Genomic DNA, 20,049 nt, shown 5'->3' on the forward strand with positions numbered 1-20,049 from the left:
CTGCCACTTTAAATGGGTCTGTGCAGTTACCGGCTTGGTAACAACCAGTTACACTTTTCTATGTGTCCCCTCTTGTTTTTCAATATACAATCATGAAACTCCTCATTAGCGAAGTGGTTAAGTTGCATGCTGTGAAACTTTCAAACTAATCTCCAGGACACACTATGAGTGTTCATTCTTACCCTCAGACTTCTTTCTTGTCGACCACAACGTAAGGATGGTTTAAACAGATCTGTCAGCCTTTGCTCAGAAACAAGAGGTTAAAGAAATTTAGATTTGGTTCATTTGAAAACTCAGGAAATGAAAATCTAGATTTTCACTTAAGTTAATTAAACTAAATGTGATTCATAACCTTTATTTCTTGGACTATTCAAAAATGATTAAGTATTGTCCCCAAGAAAAACAAATTATAATTCATGAATAATCAGTAGCATCTCTTAACAGTTAGCACTGCCTCTGTTTCTTGAAATAACAGCTGAATCAAAATATATTTTTGTTTCCTTTTGACTGGCACTCATTCTTGCAGAAGGTAAACTCCATTTTCTGTTATTTCTCCCCCCGGCCCGCCCCCCCAACCAGGGACCCAGATGGAAGGATGCTCTTGGATATTTTCGATGAGAACCTTCACCCTCTTTCGGTAACCCTCCCCCGGGGTCTCAGGGTGTTGTCCAGTCGTGTCTCTGTTATTCTTGTTGGGCAGCCTGTCATCGAGAATCTCTCCTTTCCCAGAAATCCGAAGTGCCACCAGATTATGACAAACACAACCCAGAGCAGAAGCAGATTTACCGGTTTGTTCGGACACTGTTCAGTGCTGCTCAGCTGACTGCGGAATGTGCCATTGTCACCCTGGTGAGTGCCCACAGGGTGACGCGGTCGTGGAGTGGGGCGCAGGCAGGAATGTCCATCACGGACCTGAGAAGCACAGCACCACTTCAGGGTTGTCTTTTATCTGGGAGGGTAGCGACGGGATCTCCTAAAAGAGGGTGCGTGCGTGGTCTGCTCCGCAGTGCCCACCTAAAGCCCATTGTCAGATTGCACTCAGAATCAGGAAAGCTGAAATGCTACGTGCAGGTAAGTGAAGCACGGGGCCCAAGGGCCTGAGAAGGACCAGCGCCTCCTCATTAACGTCCGGGTTTCTGGTGTTGGTTCCCTGCAGAGGTTTAATACCATTGATCAGATGTGATAAATTCATACATCGGAAGGACTGCTGTAGTTGCTGCCTTCTCTTTTGTGATTTTCGTGTAAATATGTGTCTGTAAGATACTCAGAGACAGCATGGACATAAATCTGCACTTTAAGACTTGAGATAAAAATCTGTAACCTTACTTAGACTCTGAAAACCTTAGGGACGGACTCTTTAGGTCAGATCTCATTTGGGAAATAGATTTGACAGTGTAGCCCATTGTCACTGACCTTTTGTCACTGACATTGTGTGTAACTCAGATAAGAAGTCAGCTCTGCCAGTGCACGGGCTGCCCCGAGGGACCAGAAAGTCATCCCTGCGGTTCCTGAGAAGAGATTGGTGTGTGACAGAAAGTGTACAGGACCCTTTGTGTCTCTGCCACACTAAGAGCCCTGTACTCTCGGATGATTGGACAGTAACCTGTTTGTTTGTTCATTTCTTCTCTCATGGAACTTGCCGCCTGATAAGTTAACAGACATTCAACAAGTCTTCCTCTGGTGATCTGGAGTGATGATAGGTCCTTAGGTCATGATTGGGAAGCATATTTATTGCTCAGCTTTGTTCCTCCAAAGGATGTCACGTCCTTAACAAAACACACCTTGGGCAGCAGGATTGATATTTTAATGAAAGGAGATTGTGATAAAGGGGAGGAAAGGGTGAGAAAATCAGATGACACCGTGGATAAGATTAGTACTAAAATCCACACCATGATGAAAGATTTATTTTGAAGCTCCTGCAGATGGAATGTGGTGGGGTTTTTTTTACCTTCCATTCCTAAGAAAACTGTGACCTGACCGTGCCCCGTAGCGCCTTAGAGTTTGGATTTATTAGCATGAAGGAGGAGGTTAGTGTCCTGTGGAGGACACAGTTTCTGCAGAGACATGGAGAACATGTAAAGTGTGTTTCCCTGTCTCCGAGGGTGGCTGGGAGGGGTGGCTAGTTTGTCTTGGGAGTACTACGAGAGTGGTGTGTATTTCTCAGTCATTGGAACTGCTGAAATCTTCTCTTGTCCTGTGACATCAGCTGGTGGCTTAGCAGGGTATTAGCATACATACATGGCAGTCTTGCTGGCTACAGCCTAAAGGTGAGCAGCTTCGGGGCCCGCACAGCAGGCCCAGCTCTGCAGACCGATTCTCTGGGGCCTGCTTGGTTGGCCGAGTCAGCCTGGGGCCTGTGGGCAGAGGGCAGACAGCTGCGAGCTCTGAGCGAGCCCCGTGTATGATGATCCTGCCCTTCTCTCTCCAGTCTCTAGAGGTAGAAGCAGCCGTTCACAACAGGTCCGGTCCAGAGCTGGCAGAGCTGCGTCTCTCTCGGCCTTTCTCCTGGGCCTTCTCTTGGTGGCGTGCCCGGGGGGAGGCAGGGGGGCCCACAGTTAGCTCTGCACTGCTGCCCACAAGGAACCAGACTGCAGCCTGCCTGTGCAAGGAGCTTCCAGGACCTTCAGCCACTCGCTCCTGGCTGTATCAGGGAGCACCAGTCATGCCAGCCCAGCTGGGTCCCCCTCGAGTGGCCTGGCAGTTCCAGCCATTGCTGCATGGCCGTGAGGGCTGCCATTCAGCCCCTGGACTGCAGCCCCAAAGTGCGTCTCAGAGGATGGTGCTCTGATGGTGAGGCGACCTGTGGAATCTATCCATTCTGACCCTGAAGACTCCCTTTTTAGGTCACGTTGGTGGTTTCTAAGGAAGCCAAAAGCTGTTGTTCAGATGGTGTCCAGTGACGAATCCAAATATCTCATTCTTGTGCTCCTTCAAATACTAGCAAATAGGAAGTGCTGTTGAGGTCCCAGTTGGCTAAGCTCTGGGTACGAGACTCTTAAGATGGATGGACCCAGTGCTGCTCTTCAAAATCCATGGAAAAATTCCAGCATCATCGGAAGTTTGGTCACATATCCTGGATTCCATGAGCTTGCATTTTCTTCCTCCCCCGTGCCTTTAACAGTTTTATTTTGTACAGTTAACTGAATGCTCTTTGTAGCTCAGTAAGTGCTCACTAGCCTGTATTTTCTAGAGACTCCCGAGGATGGTTCTTCTTATGAAATTAAATCTGAAAATTTAATTGAGCAAGAGTGTCCTGTTAGCAACGGTCTAGGGAATGGTGTTGAGAAAGAATCAATTGTCTGTTATTTTACTTGGCAGAGAATTAAAACACCCAAGTGGAGTTTACTAAAGAAATTGCAGCTGACCCTTGAATATAGCTTCACTGGCAAGTTCTGCTAAATTACATGCTGTTAAGTGGCGCTTATTATGAATGCCTTATCTCCCAACATAACAACTGCCTTCCCTCAGTAACGGAGTGTATTTTCATGTCTAATTCCTCTAGTTAGCCCTAGTGGAATATCAGACATGGTAGATGCCCGTTATTTTTCTCTAAATGTTATCTTAACTATTACCTAGTGTACCTGTTAATATCTATCAACTATGGTAAAGTAAGTAAGAAGAAAATTGAGTAGGCTTCTTTTTGTACTGAGTCAATGAGGAGCTGTTTCATTGGGGAGCTTGGAGAGTTTTACATAGCTCGTCTATATAAAGGAATAGAGTCTTAGGGATCTGGATGAAGATTGTTCATAACAATTGCTTTAAAAAATCTGGAGTTGGGTCCAGCCTCAGTTTTCTGCTTGTTTTTTTTTTTTAAGAAATACTTTATTTTATTTTTAAATTTTTTTTGGCCACACCCCATAGCTTGTGGGATCTTACTTCCCCGACCAGGGACTGAACCCGTGCCCTCGGCAGTGAAAGTGTGGGGTCCTAACCACTGGACCACCAGGGAATTCCCTATCATACATCTTTTTGATTCTCTCCTTGGAAGAATGAGAAGAATTAGTCATCAACCTTTGTAAAAACTATGGAAATAATCATTCCACAGTTCAGAAAAGTGTAAAACATACCAATAAACAGATTTTTATGAAGGGGGACTTTAAAAGGCATTCATACCTTGTGATCCAGCTTAAGCAGTGGGCTTTGCGGGTATTTTTTTTTTTTTTTTAATTTATTTATTAATGTGTTAATAAATGTGTTGGGTCTTCGCCTCTGTGCAAGGGCTCTCTCCAGTTGTGGCAAGCGGGGGCCACTCCTCATCGCAGTGCGCGGGCCTCCCACTACCGCGGCCTCTCTTACTGCGGAGCACAGGCTCCAGACGCGCAGGCTCAGTAGTTGTGGCTCACGGGCCTAGTTGCTCTGCGGCATGTGGGATCTTCCCAGACCAGGGCTCGAACCCGTGTCCCCTGCATTAGCAGGCAGATTCTCAACCACTGCGCCACCAGAGAAGCCCTGTGGGTATTTCTGATGTTTGTCTTCACACTAAGTTATGGCAGTTTATAAATCCTATATTACATGGTTTCATTTTACAGCTTCAGCTGGAATTATTTCATTTAAAAATTCCACTTCAGGGACTTCCCTGGTGGTCCAGTGGTTAAGACTCCACGCTCCCAATGCAGGGGGTCTGGGTTCGATCCCTGGTCAGGGAACTAGATCCCGCATGCCGCAACTCAGCCCACATGCCTCAATTGAAGATCCCTCACGCGGCAACGAAACTCTCACGTACTGCAACTAAGACCCGGCGAAGCCAAATACATGCATACATACATACATACATACATAAATATTAAAAAAAAGAAGATACTTCACACCCATTAGGATGACGATAATTAAAAAAAAAATACAGATAACAAGTGTTGGCAAGGATGTGGAAACATTGTAACCCTTGTGCATTACCGGTGGGGATGTAAATGGTTCAGCTGCTGTGGAAGATAGTATGGTGGTTCTTCAAAAAATTAAACATAGATTATGATATGATCCAGCAGTTCCACTTCTGGATGTATACCCAAAAGAATCAAAAGCAGAGACTCTGTCGACAGATACTTGTACACCAGCGTTCACAGCAACATTATTCACAGTAGCCGAAAGAGGAAACCACTCAAATGTCTGTCAGTGGATGATAGATAAACAAAATGTGGTCCATACATACACTGGATCATTATTCAGCCTTGAAAAGGGAGGACATGTTGACACATGCTACAACGTGGAACATTATGCTCAATGAAAGAAGCCAATCACAAAAGGACAAATACACTGCGATTCCACCTATGTAAGGTACCTAGAGTAGTCACAGTCACGGAGGCGGAAAGTACAAAGGTGGGTGCCAGGGGCCAGGGGAGGGGAAGTGGGGAGTTGTAATAGGTACAGAGTTTCAATTTGGGAAGATGAAAAAGTTCTGGAAATAGAGGTAGATGGTGGTGATTTCACAACACTGTGACTGTTCTTAATGCCACAGAAATGATTAAGTGGTAAATCTTATGTGTATTTTACAATAATAAAAATATACATTTATCAACACTGCCTGTAAATCTACAATTACCTCAAAATAAAGAGTTTAATTTAGAAACAACTACAGATAGAAATAAATAGCTTTCTTCCTTTCACTTCCTTTGTTCTCCTTCTTGGCACATTGGTGGTTTGGGGTTTTTTTGTTTGTTTTTTTAAACGGAACTTATTTTTTTGGCTGTGTTGGGTCTTCGTTGCTGCATGCAGGCTTTCTCTAGTTGCGGCGAGCGGGGGCTGCTGTTTGTTGCGGTGCATGGGCTTCTCATTGTAGTGGCTTCTTGTTGCGGAGCACGGGCTCTAGGAGTGCGGGCTCCAGTAGTTATGGCTCGTGGACTCTAGAGCGCAGGCTCAGTAGTTGTGGCACACGGGCTTAGTTGCTCCGCGGCATGTGGGATCTTCCTGGACCAGGGGTCGAGCCCGTGTCCCCTGCATTGGCAGGCGGATTCTTAACCACTGCGCTACCAGGGAAGCCCAGTGGTTTGTTGAATGCGTGTTGATGTCATAGTTGTCAGACTATAGAGTGAGAAATTAACCCGCAGCTCCTAGAACACTTTCCTGCCCCAGAGTCTTAAGGGCCGGCCTCATCCACACATCCAGTTACGGAGTGTGCCTCTCAGCCCATTTTGCCTCAGACTCGTTGAGCCCTTTGACTTTTTAAAATACGTGTGATCAGGCTGTCAGCGCCTGTTTAAAGCTGAGCTGGGGGAGTGCAGTGAACATCTGGGAGTTGCTTTGCGTGTGGTGGCAGGTGTGGAGCAGTAACAATGCAGGTCACCAGGCGCTGGCATGCTCGTGTCTTCCAGGTGTACCTCGAAAGGCTTCTAACGTATGCAGAGATTGACATCTGTCCAGCCAACTGGAAGCGGATTGTTCTGGGGGCCATCCTGCTGGCCTCCAAGGTTTGGGACGACCAGGCCGTGTGGAACGTGGACTACTGCCAGATCCTGAAGGACATCACGGTGGAGGACATGTGAGTGTGGGCGGGGGTGTCTGCGGAGGAAACCCGCCCCTTTGTGGACCTGCTCAGTGTGGTTATGAGTGGATGTGATTGCACGTCTGTTGTGGGCTGGCCGAGCAAGGACACAGTTGCTGAAACCCTTATTCTAGGCGAACCTTCCTTTACCTTCCTGCTCCCTGTCTGCGGTGGGGCTCATCCCAGCTCTGTATCCACTGCAGACTGATAACAGGCAGCAGATGGGCTAAAATGTTACCTGTTTCTGTTCAGAGAGAAGACTTTCACTGCTTTTGTCACGTTTTGCAAGTTCAGTTGCTTAAAATGAGCGTTCTGTCCTCGAGGTCCCCCTGTGCTGTCCTGGTCGGGCTGCGTGTTCTCAGGGCACCATCCTGAGCTCACACTTAGCTGCAGCCCAGGGCTGGGGTCCCGGAGGCTGGGCGTACAAGAAGTGGGGTCAGAACCTCTCAGGAGCAATGAGCTGTTCTGGAAACAATCAGGATGAATTTCTTACAGTTCCTTATGGTTTACAGGCATTTCTGACATGATTCTTGCTAATATTTTTCTCGTCTTGTTTGGCTTCCTTGAGGAAGCTTTGAGCTGGAGCAGGTTCCACTGTGTCCCTGGACCCAGTGACCAGTGTGGGCTCCTCCCCACCCTGCCCCCCTTCTTCCGGTTGCTGGTTCGCTGGGCCACCCCATTTTTGTGCTGCCCTGGGAGCTCCTGTTTGTGTTTTGGGTCTTTTGCCAGAGCCTTTTCCTGCTGCAGACCTGTATGACTCCTTCCTACATGTCATTCTTTATCATAAAAAGTAAGACAAATACGAAGTTTTTGACAGCAAGAAAAATAAAATGAGCATATTTTAAAAAAATTCTTGATTACATTTCAAGGTGAAAACAGTTACTAAGATAATTGTCATCCATACCGTAAGTAGGTTGCTTCCACCTTTGAGCTGCTGTGAATAACACTGTCGTGAATATGAACACGGGTGTGCAGATACCTCCCAGAAGCCCTGCTGTCCGTTCTTTGGGATCTATGCCCAGAAGTGGGATTGCTGCTTGGTGGCTGGTCTTTAAAGTGAGCCCATTTTTCTACAAAAGCCGACAGGCCATTAGGTGATGAAAACAACTCTCTTAACTCCATTTTAGAACCCCATTTGCAAGTTGCTAAATGGCATCAGTTCAGTTGGGTTTCTTTACAGTGTTGATCTAACGTAACAAATATTTCTTAAATATTTTTTTGTTTATTGACTTGAATTTATTTATTATAAAGTTTTACATCAGAACTATTTATTATAAAGTTTTACATCAGAACTATTTCCTTATCCCCTTCGGGGCAGTAAATCCATCAAGCCCGTTCTCTCTGCATCACTGTTAGTTTTTTGATGATTTATCACATAACAAGCTGTCAGATGTCCCTGGAGGATGTACTTCTGCCGTTTGGAAATTCAGATTTGGGGAATTACTTTTATTTTCTAAATCTTGCCTTAGTTGGAAAACACAGAAGCTCTAAAATCTTTATTTTCCCCCAAACTTAAACATTCTGTTCAAGAAAACACTCAGTATTCAGGAAGGCTTGGGAAACTGCCACCTTGTTCAAAACAAGATTCCTCTTGACTTTAATCCTAGTTATACCCTCTACAAGAGGCAGTGGTGTCTAGATACGATTTGGGGCAGGAATAGCTGACTAGTTCTCTTAACATGTATACTAAAAACTTGCTGGCATTGGAGAATGGGATCTGCAGTGGCACCTCTTAGCCACCGGGTGGCAGTCTGTCCACAGGCAGCTCCCAGGTTGCCCAGGAGAGCACTTCTGCCTTAGCGTATTTTTGACACTTAAGATTTTACCTGGGTTCTTCAAAGACCAGCAACTCAAGATCCAGAAGAGCCAATGTTTTAGTTGGAATCCAAAGGCAGGAAAAAACTAATGTCCCAGTTCAAAGCAATCAAGCAGAAGGAATTCCCTTTAATTGGAGGGATAGTCAGTGTTTTTATTGTATTCAGGCCTTCGCTGAGGGGATGAGGCCCACCCGCATTAGGGAGAGCAATCTGCTTTACATTCTGTCAATTTAAAAGTTAAACTCAAACAAAAACATACTCACAGAAACACCCAGAATAATGTTTGACCAAATATCTGGGCAACCTGTGGCCTAGTCAAGTTGACACATAAAGTTAACCATCACATTTGTCAAAATTAACTTTAGGTTTATTAAAGATTTAAAAGAAAAGAAAAAAAAAAAAAAAGATTTTACCTGGGTTCCAGTATTTCACAGGATGACCTCTTATTAAATCTCACTTAAAGGAGCTATAAATACAAGTCATTAAAAGTGTAAAGTTTAGCACAACACACACATTTGGGGCTTTACTCCTTTCTCGAAGCTGCATCAAAGCAGCCCCTCCGATTAAATGACCTGAATGCGACGTCTTGGTCCCTCCCTCCGAGGCGCTCAGGCCTTCGATAACGACTTGCTGAGGTTTCTCGCTTCTGATCTGCCTGGGAGCTTCCGTCGGGGAACCAGCCACCCTGCTCACCTCCCAGCCTCCCTGCCCCCTCAGTGCTCCCGCCCCCCGTTGTCATAGCAGCACTAGACGGGCTCGGATGGCTGGATGGGGTCCCTGGCCCGGAGCAGACGGGCTGCCCCGCCCCCAGGAGCAGCCCGCCCCCACCTGGCTCCTCCCCGCCGGAGCTGGCCGCTTCCGGGGCTCAGTTCACCTATCACTTCCGGGAAGCCTTCCCTGGATCCCTCCGCCCAGGCTGAGCTTGGTGCGCTCCTTTCAGTAACAGGAATTATGGAGCACCAACCGCATGTCAGGTGCTGAGCTGGGGCCAGGCTGCACCATCAGATGTCACGGTTTCTGGCTCCGAGGAGACAAGGCGGGGAGACTGTGAAAAAGGACAGAAGTGATCCCGGGGTGCTGCCTGGAGAGGTGGCCCTGGAGCAGTGCTCCCAGACAGACCTGTCGTTTAGGACGCTTCTCCCCCCGCAGTAACTACCGAGAAGTAGGCCTCATGACAGGGAAGTTTTCAGATGCAGTCTGGCCGCCCTGGTTCGTCTTCATCCAGCTGGTTGGCTCCCTTGTGGACCAGGGGCTGTCGCTGAGAAGTTCTGAGCGGGTGGACAGGACCAGCAGCGGCAGCTCGCAGGAGTGTTAGAGATGCACGTTTTCGGGCCCACCCAGACCTGCCGGATCAGATGGGTGGGCCCAGCAGGGGGTCCTCTCATGCCCTGCAGGTGATGGGTGTGCACTGGCGCTGGGGAACCGCTCCTCCTCCCGCGGTCCAGAGGAAGGCTGGTCAGCGCGTCCTCACCTCTCCTCTCGGGAAGGACAGTCCTCTGGGTCTTGGGGAGGCCTGTCCTCCAGGCCGCTGTCCGCCCTCACTGGACTCCACTTGACAGCGCTCGACTGCATCTTTTGCCCTGTTTGAGCCAATGGCTCACGCGGAAAGGTGAGGCCAGAGCCTGCCGTGTGTGCGTGTGTGTGCGCGCGCGCGCGCATGCACAGATGTACTCAGTCTCAGTGTCAGGGTCGCCCTGAAGCACTTTCTGGTGATCATCCCAGTTAATCAGGACTCATCCTTCTGGTCACTGGACCAGGTGGACTTGGCTGTGTCCAGCAGCCTGCCCAGGCGGCCACTGGTCGGGACAATGGCTGAGCTGTCCGTTTGTGGCTTTCTCCGCAGGAACGAGCTGGAGCGACAGTTCCTCGAATTGCTCCAGTTCAACATCAACGTGCCCTCCAGTGTTTATGCCAAGTATTATTTTGATCTTCGTTCTCTGGCGGAAGCCAACAACCTGAGCTTCCCCTTGGAGCCCCTTAGCAGGGACAGGGCCCACAAGCTGGAGGTAAGAGGCGTCGGCGCCCGGCGGGTGCACTGCTGCCGACTGAGCTGTGTGCTCACGGCAGTTCCTGATACTGCGTGTCGTAAAATAAGGACGAGGTACTCTGGATTTAATTTGTACAACCTCATATTTTTGATAACCGTCTCAATGGCGATTTTTACTTAATGTGCATTGACTGTTTTTTAAGTCAAAGAAGTTTTTAAAAAACCCGTTTTTTAAAAAAGTATACCCACAAAAAGTGTTCCCAGCCCAGTTAGAGCCGGGGCCAGCCCCTGTGGTCTTGGCCTGGGTTCGGGGCCGTCACTGTTAAGCTGTGTGACTCTTTGTGTCTTATGCTTGTGTGTAGCTCAGCTTTGCACGTGCACCCAGCTCTTCCCATCTGACTTTGACGGCTGAAAGTGTGGGGACGAGGAGGCTCACGGGTTAGAGGCCTCCTTCAGAGGAGGTGCTGAGGCCCTCTGCACCTTCATCCCGAGTGTCCTCGGTGCCGAGGGCTGGCCAGGGCGAGGGCGCTGGCTCCCGGCTGACTTGATTACCTCCCCTCTGCCCCCAGGCCATCTCCCGCCTCTGCGAGGACAAGTACAAGGACCTGCGAAGACCCACGAGGAAGCGGTCAGCGAGTGCTGACAATCTGACTCTGCCCAGGTGGTCCCCGGCCATCATCTCCTAACCGTGGGCGTCCCCGCTGGAGGCCGTGCCATCCCTCAGTTTCTCCTTTAGTTCGAGAAAAGACAGTCTTGGGGTGGTTTGGTTTTGTTTCTCCTTTCCTTTTTTTAAAATTCATAGCTCCGCCAGGCTGCCTTGATGAGCACCTCCGCGCCGCGCGCACGCGCAGCAGGGCTCCGAGGACGCGAAGTCGGTACCGTGCGATCCAGTCCAGCCTTCCCAGCCCCGGAACAGCGCTTCCTTCGTGGAGTAAAGACTTTAACCCTGGAGGAGGAAGGGAAGGGAAAGGAAGTTGGCTAGAGGCACGGAAAGCGGCTTGGCCATTTCCTAAGCCCCCCACCGTCGGTCAGTAGCTGGCACCAACAGGAAAGCCCGGCGTAGGTGACGAAGTTGGATGTGCATTCAAGTCGCACGCCGCGTTCACCGCCCCACCTGGATCAGTATGCCCCGTAAGACTTCTTGCATTCCTTCTTGCTGCTTCTCGGGGGTTTGGGAGGGGGGGGATTTTTGTTTGTTTTATTCTGTTTTGGTTTTGGTCCCACAGAGCAGAGAATATAGTTTGTACCCACCATGGCACAGACATCCAAATAAATAGTACTGGCTGTTTCTCTCTGCACAACTCCTGCGAGCTGTCTTCTGAGCTTTCTTCCTGTCCAGGGGGAGCGCTTGTCACGTTTCTGTGCACCTTTATTTTAGCCGGTTTTCTCCACAGTGGCAGCATCAACTTGACTGTAGTGCTGAACCAAACGTAGCCCTTCCCCCCGACTCCTCCCCCCGGGAACATTCTAGATCACATGGGTGCTTGTGCCTTCCAGTCCTGCGGTGGTTTCTCTTTGCTCTGACGTCCTGGTGGAGGCTGCTCCCCCGCAGCCTGCGTGGGAGCCCTTTCTCCCCCTGCCCACCCCCACTCCTCTACTTCCACGTCCATTGTGCAAGCAATATTCCCCTCAATTTTTATATGTTTACTTTAAATCAAAGTTAGTCTATTTGTATAAAATTTTTTAAAAATCTAAAATTTAAAAAAATGGGGGTGGGGGTGGGTATTCCCGTGGAAGATCATTGAAGGGCAAAATGTTCCTATTTACTGAGGTATTTTTCACAGAATGATTGAATAAAAAACTCAACTTGCATTTTCATTGTGGGTGAAGTTATACAAAATTGAACTGTGAAGGTTTATGCGTCATTAATTATGACCACCTCTTTTCGTTTCTGACTCTCTCTCATTTCCTTATGGGCTGGATAAAAATCTGTTACATCAAGTAAAATTAAAGGGTTAATGATAGAATACCACGTCAGTCTTAAGAATCTGGGCCAGTGACGCATACAAACAATGCTTTGGGGTTTGCACATTTTCTTGGGTCACAAATGACAGAGGTTTCTAAGTATTTCCTTCATCAGGTCTTTGAGGCAAATGGCAGCAGAAATCTGTGTTTCACCTTCCTCCTGTGTGAGCTTGGAAAACTTTGGAATCTTATGTTATTAGTCTGTGCCCTAAACTCATCCACCTGCTCCCCAGACATGCCTGCTCCAGATGAGACATGCTTTGCTTAGTGGGAGGGACTCGGAAACACCCAACATCCCAAGAACACCAAGCCAAGTGCTAGTCAGGTTCTGTGAAATTTGTATCATGTGTAAATGGAACTGTTTGGGCCAGAAATACTGTCAAATTCTTTCTGGCTTAAACTTGCAAAAGCAAACAAGCAGAATATGAAAAGTTAATTATCCTTCCATTATAACTGTGTTGATACACTCTGTATGGGTTCCAGAATCAGCTTCTCTCGTCAAGTAAGAGTTGGATTTAGAATTTGAAATAGAGACCTAAACATATAGAAAATATCATTTTATATTCCCTAATCTATATAGCTTAAAAAGGGACATATTTTCTTAACTGAATACGAATACCTCTCAAATTAGTTCCTCCCATGTAAAGTATCTTATTTTACCCATCCATTTCAGGAAAGAGGTTCTGCTGCCTTTAAAGCAGACATCTTATTTTTATCCCTTTTATTTGAATGAGAGAGATTTGAAAATTGAATTATGTAAATATTTCAATGCATCTGCTATTATTTTATGGAGTTTATTAAACTACTTAAAAAATTGTATAGTCTGTTTATTGTATGTATGTACATACAGTCTGATAACTTAAAGTGGGTTCCATAAAACCTGACTCAGTCTTGTTTAGACTGTTGAATATTGTTTTAGCCCTGTGCACTGGACTCTACCTCTGTATAGGAAAATTTTCCTTATAAATGAGCATTGATCTGTGTTAATTGGTTATGTTTCTTACACTAAGGATTTTAAAAACTCTGCTGTAAGTGTAGATTTCAGTTTTACTTTTGCAGTGTGAATCACTTGACAGGAAGGTAGATACTTTAGGTTTGTTTTATTTTTCTACATGATGATGGAGACTTACATTTCGTTCTCTGGTTTGTTCTAAGTTTGCCAAAAAAACACCCAACAACAACCAGTACAGTACCTATTGATAAATCATCGTGATGTAATTTGTTTGCAAGGTGATTCATGCCCTACAATTAAAGCTGTATTGCTATTTAGGAACACATTGTCTTAGTGTAGTTTTTGAATGGACAGTTTTCATCATTAATGAAGGATGAAGAAAACCACACAATTTACTGACTTTTAGTTTAGATTTGACTTAACAAATGAAAGTATCCCAATGATTTTTTCCTTTTTGGCTTTTTTTTTTTTTTTTTTTTAACTGGGAGAAGAGAAAGAAGTCAGGGATTTAAAACCAAATTGGAGGGCAAGGTGGGAGGTCCTACCAAGATCCCCGACATGCCCTGTGCCTTATGCGCTGCCTGAGGCCATCATCTGGCTCCTCTCCTGGGCGGGCTGGCTTCCCGAGCCCCTCCTTTTGGCCTTTGGCAAGACCATCTCCATCTTGGGTTTTCCCTTGGGTCTGGGGGTTTTGATCCTCAGCTGAGCTGCAGAGCAGAATTTTGGGAGTGAGCGATTTTGATCCTTTCAGGATGCTTTTGGTAACCTCTCACCTGGGGCTGTATTTTACAGCTTTGAATTTTTTAAATAATAAAATATAATTCCTAGTTCATTGTAGGTACTTAGTGTTAGATAAATGGATACAGAGAACAAATAGTGCCTACCTTCCTGCTGCATTTTTTTGAATATGACACTGAGATAAAATTGAATAGGTTTTGTGGATGCTGAGTGAACCAGTTCTTTCCAAGAGCAGTGGAGAAGTGTTGTTATGTGTCCTGTAGGTGCTGAGTGATCCTCAGAAGGACTGGGGCCTCCTGGAGGCCTAGCAGAGCTCGCCACTTGTGTAGCAATGCCCTGTTTCATCTGTGATCCCTTCAGCCCCCTTGACTTCAGTGGAGTCAGCGTCTCAAGACTCCCGTTGGATGGATCACGGAGACATGGATTGTCTCCTGAAAGGCCAACCAAGGAGCCCCTATCCTTGTTGAAAAAGAGAAGGAAGTAGGGAACACACCCTCGAATGAAATGGGAAAAGGACACTGAAGGACTAATTTGGGATTCGTATTTTAAGCTCTGTGGGTTGCAAGGAAGGCCCCTGCACACACGTGCATTCAGGTCATGACTGGCAGCCCCCGCACACCGAGCCTTCCCAGCACTTCTGCACCGAAAACAGATCATCCCGCAGGTGCCAGTGGACCCCGTCAGGGGAAGGGAGGCGTGCAGGGGCTCGCAGTCGCCAGGGCTGCTGGACTCGGACCGGCCCAGGGCAGGGGCTTCCTTCCACTTCTTCCTGGTAGGTTTTCTTACTAAGTTTGCGTGTCTGGAGCTGCTCAAGGTCAACAGCGTCACTTTCCATTAGAAACGTTCATCTCTGACTTGAAAGGGTCACAGGAGGCCTCTGTGTGTCTGCATCGCTGTGAGTGTGGGCTGTAGGTCAGTGCCCGGGAGGTCCTGGTACCCACGTTGTCCATTGTAGGTCTTGCAGGAAGCACCTTGGAGGAACCTGTGTGCTTTAGGGACTCGGTCTGGGTAGGGAGCTTTATTCCTTAAAGAACTTTGTTTAAACAGAATGCAGGATAAAAGTACGGCATTCCAAAGTAACTGCCATTTTGAACAAAAATATTAAATGTAACTAGAACTTAGGCATAACATTTACAGTAACATTGGTATTGATTTGTATTGTAATGGAACCTTGGGTTTCAGTCTCAGACCAAAGTTAACTTGCTTTGCCACCTTGGACAAGTTACTTCACCTCTTTGGATCACTCAGTGAATTTGACTGGCAGAGATACACTTGCTCACGTTTTCACCACCTGTCTTACTGTTTCTAAACACACTCTGCTCAGCCATTCTTGCATCACGATTGGTGGATGCTGCTCTGCGTGGATGCAGGAAGGCTGGACCCACTGAAAGACAAGTCCGAGCTTATCTGTGAGTTTCCCCAGGGAAATCGGTTGTCTCTTCCAGGGCGCCCTCCCAAAGAAGGGTGGCCATTGGCAGATACAGCTGTTCTTAGGAGTAGGATGTGGGTATCCAGAATTCAGCTGCTGTCTGTCCTTCCTGGGTCTGCCCTAATGCACCTGAATCTGCAGCTTGTCCAGTTGGGTTTTACTGTACCTTGTGGTTCTTGTCCATGTTGATGGACAATGAAAATCTCGCAACAGTGAAGCTGGGCGTTGGAATCCTCCCCCGACAAATGTCTTGAGAAGACATCTTTGTGTTAGCCCCCAGGTGATGCTTATCCTTCTTAGACCTGCAGACCCAAAGCTCTGGGGACCACCCCGGAGGAGAAGGCCTTTAATCCTGCCCTGTGGCACTTCCGTGGAACTTGGCCACTTGCAGGCTTCCCAGATCTGCTTCTGCTCACCAGCTCCTGGATCTTCTGCAAAGGACTTGCATTTGGGGGGACCAAAGGAGTTGGGGTCCACTCCAAAGAGAAGAGCCGCATTTGGGGGGCAGCATAAGGTAAAGCAGTGACTGTGCAGGGTCAGGACGCACGAGTATGAGGCCTCACCAGGGCACATGGTCTGGCAAGTCTCAGAGCTTGGCTGGATTCCCAGAGCTTCATCTTTCTTTAAAGCAAAGAAATGTGTCACCCCCTGGGTCACCCTAAGATCCTTCCACTCCTAATACTCAGTTATCCTACGCATCACTTAGTTATTCTGAGATTTCCAGGAGCACGGTCGGGACTCAAAACAAGAGATTTACTCACCTCTGCAATATTACGAAAACAAACACAGAATTTGGGAAAGCCTACCGTGAAGCGTTCCAAGGTCTCACTGGGGAGGGAAAGACGAATCTGGTTGGTGCATTTTCTGCTTCCAGTCAGGACCACTGAGTGTGCAGGTGGCCCACTGTCACTGAGGCAAAGTGGACACAGAAGGCCTGGGGCACCATGGGGATGGGACCACCAGGGGGACGGGACCGTGTACAAACGGGTTAGACCAAGGCAGGAGGCAAGGAGACTTCATGCAGATGTTCATCTGACGAGAGTCCCAGGTGGTAACTGATCACCCTCTTGTGTTTCTGGTTCTTTTTCTTCTTCATCATCATCTTGTATTTTCATTTTTATTATATTTGATCGTTATCTGCATCTCTCCTATCAGCTTTTATAGTCCTATACTGACTGATGGCCTTTCAGAAGGTCAACAGTGGATTTAAAAGTACATTGGTAAGGAAAGACAAGATAGGGGTAGGGGGAGTAAGAAGTACTAACTACTATGTATAAAATGAATAAGCTACAAGGATATATTGTTATTGTATAGCACAGGAAATAGAGCTGATGTTTTATAATAACTATAAATGGAGTATAACCTTTAACAATTGTGAATCACTGAAACTTATATAATAAATCAACTATACCTCAATAAAATATAGTAATAAACAATAATAAAAGCTTACAGGAAGTATTAAAAAAGTACATTGGTAAAGAAGTAGATTGACCTATAGATAAAGTGACTCTTTTAAAGCTTATGTTATTAAATGTAATGGGGAATTTAATTGGTGAGATTTTAATGTCTTCAAATATTTATGGCTATTCTGCTTTTTCATTTTTCAGAATTTCTCTCAGGCTTCCAAGATTTAAAAACAAAAAGGTTTTGTTAACACATAGTGAAAAATACATTTCTATGATATCTTTGTAAGATTATTTCATGGTGCTCTAATCTGAGCCCTCTTTGGAAGAGACAAATGTGGATTTAAATTACGGAAGAGTTCCCTGGTTATTGTTTTCTGAAGGATTGAAAAAGCTAATGGTACAAGGGAGAAAATGGTACACTAGAACTCTTAAGGCATCCCCAAAGAGCTCTTGTTCATTAAGCCTTAGTGAATTCTTCAACATGCAGCCCCTCTTTTCCCAACTTTCTTTATTCAGCAAAGCCAAGAATGTGACCCCCCCCCCAAATTTTTTACACAAAATTAAAATGTTTGTTATATACTCATCAGAATAGTCAGAATCTTATTTTCCTTAACTTACAAGTAGTGATTATGCAGTGAAGTAGATGTTCCATGTTCCTGCTAATTTTAGTTTGTCAGCATTTTCTGGAAGCAACCAAAAGTCATATATGTATTTAGACAGCTATGATTTCTGCCAACCCAGCTGGCTTCAGGAACTGGGGGGTGGGGGGCGTTCATTCTTACTTTATGCCGAAATCTGTTTGGGATGATGGCTGTTACCATTGATCTTTTGATCTCTGATTTGCATTTATTTGAAAAATTTGAGTTGATTGTCCTTAATAATTAATCCCATTCCTATGTGTTCTTACTTGGATAGCCCATGAAAACAAAATCAGAGTTTAATTCACTGAGTTAAGCATTAGCCTTATTTTATAAGTGTTAAAGAGCAAGCATAATTTATTGCACAAATAAAACTAAGGAATAGTATGTGATTTTTTTCCTTAAATTCCTGCAGACACATGGATTTGGAATTCCTTTTCTAATTTGTGATTTCTCTTCCCAGGAACACACTGACTTACCACGCCTCACAGCACAAAGTGATACATTTCATGTCCTTAGGCTAAAATATTCTATTAGATCCATTTTCAGAACTTAATCCCAGTCTTGAAATATTTAAATTCTTTTTTATATTTATTCCCTGGGATGAGCCTGATACCCTGCATACATCATTAATCCTTTGGGTGAAAGAGGATCAACCCAACGGGAACATTCCTCTTTACATTACCTCCTTGTGGAATAAGGAAGGAGCAGAAAGGGATGCAAGAACTTGTTCACCTAGAATCAGAAAATCTCAGTGTTGGAATCATCATCCACATTCATTTTCAGATGAGGAAATTAGGTTCAGGACGTGAAGTGAAGGTGCAATGAACATGAAGGTCAAGTCTGGCTTTGGCTTTGGTAGCTAACAAATAATTGGTCCTGATGGGAACCATGTTGATTTTTCACATTGAGTACCTTGAGGATTAAAACCTCATTGCAAACCAATAATTATGTAAGTGTTGATATTCAAAAGTCACTCGTTCATAACTCTTCCATTTGAATCTATCCTTCATTTAAGATAAACACAACTGATGGAAGACACGGGTCCCATATTGAACTGAGTTGCTGACTATGAAGCTAATAAGTCTAAAGCTTCCCTGACATCTACATTCCGGATTACATACTTACAGCAATGTTATATTTACAAACTCCAGTGGTAAAATATGTGGACAGATCCTGCATACAGTTGGACATAATTTAAAATGTATGCCTCGTCCTTGGAGCTGTTTCTTTTATGCCACTCTTTACAGTCAGTAAGGACTCAGGGAGCCCTCCATGTGCACACAGTGCTGTGCTGATAAAAGAAGGGAAAGACACTGTCCCTGCCCTTCTGGAGTTTACAGTTGAAGTACAAAGATGAAGTGTTATTGTCTCATAAATGAGGGGACAATAGGAAATTTGAATATAGACAGAATCTGTGGATAAGGATCATATACTTAAAGCTTAGAGAAAATATGCTAATGGACTACAGAAGTCAGGAAAGGCTTCCTAGCAGATGTGGGACTGTGGCGGAGCCTTGGAATCTTTGTAGGATACAAACTGGAAGAGAAAAGGGATTCTAAGCAAAGAGAACAAGTGTGGCATGGTGAGGCTGAGGACCAGTGTGAAAGGATAAAAATATGTGCAGTACATCCAAGGGATACTGAGTAAGCAGGGCTGGGTTTGTCGGACCTGGAAACCTGGGCTTCTGCCAGGAGAGATCGGATCTGTGTGCTCACATGTTCATTCCTCCAGCAAGGCAGCTGCTGGAGATAACTGCCTGGCCTCAGATGAGTTCTGCTATGGATTAGCTCTGTGACCCCAAGCAAATCACTTAACCTTTCTGAACCTCCATTCTCTCATCTGTAAAGTGAGGACAAAAATAGCACTTACCTCCTAGGATGATAATGAAGATTCAGATGAGAAGAGAACCCGTGCCTGTAACACAGTGAATGTTCAGTATGTGTTCAATTAATATTTTGATTCTGGCCTGCTGCCTGTAAGGACCAGGCTTCCTAGGCAAGCCCTTCATCCTACTTCACTCACCTAGAGAAGATCATCCTGAACGCAGAGAGGACGTGGCAGCAGCAACTTCCCGTAGAAAGCCATTCTCTGAGTCATCCCCGAGGACTGCAGGCTGGGGACTGAGGCAGCCTAGGCCACAGACTCAGCCTTCGCTTTTGCAGGGTCAAGAGACCCAGAAGGGCTGGGCAGCGTAGCTGAGGAGAAAGGAAGCGCAAGAGGAAGTAAGTTATCTCAGTGGGGATGAATCATCCAGTAGCTAGTTGAACCCATTTCCCCAGGGATCATCCTTGCCTCAGACAGGCACCCAGCAGAGTTAGAGCCAATGACATGGGCATCAGCTTTGGCTTCACTGGAATGGCTAACATGCTCACATCTCCAAGCCCTCCCAGCTGCCATTTATACACGGAGAATGAACCCTTGGCCACACACCACGAGAAGGAAGAGTGACTTGGTCTCCCCAGGCCATTAAAGAGTTTCCAGTGCCTCAAAACGCAACTAGTAAACAAGCACTAAAAGATCTGCATTGAAGGTCACCCCTGCCCGGGAGCTGCTGCCAACAGTCCTGGCCTTGTAGCACGTGCACAGAAAAAACACAAACTACACTCGCGAGTGGGATTCTCTACTTGGAATCCTGTCCC

At 46.1% G+C, this 20,049-nt stretch overlaps 1 protein-coding gene across 3 annotated transcripts in view; it reads left to right on the forward strand.

Moving 5' to 3' along the window:
• The window catches only part of CCNY (cyclin Y), a 129,365-nt gene extending 117,787 nt beyond the window's left edge, over positions 1-11,578 (forward strand). For 2 of the 3 annotated variants that reach the window (XM_007471364.1, XM_007471363.1), the window contains exons 6-10: positions 580-637; positions 730-849; positions 6,306-6,472; positions 10,136-10,298; positions 10,849-11,578. In XM_007471364.1, coding sequence (XP_007471426.1) covers positions 580-637; positions 730-849; positions 6,306-6,472; positions 10,136-10,298; positions 10,849-10,965 — 625 coding nt within the window. In that variant the 3' untranslated portion in view covers positions 10,966-11,578. The remainder of the gene's footprint in view (positions 1-579; positions 638-729; positions 850-6,305; positions 6,473-10,135; positions 10,299-10,848) is intronic. The other variant, XM_007471365.1, reaches the window with a different exon arrangement.
• Positions 11,579-20,049: the final 8,471 nt, after the last annotated feature.

This window comes from Lipotes vexillifer, unplaced genomic scaffold, assembly GCF_000442215.2.
Source record: "Lipotes vexillifer unplaced genomic scaffold, Lipotes_vexillifer_v1.1 scaffold1049, whole genome shotgun sequence".
NCBI classification, from domain to species: domain Eukaryota; kingdom Metazoa; phylum Chordata; class Mammalia; order Artiodactyla; family Lipotidae; genus Lipotes; species Lipotes vexillifer.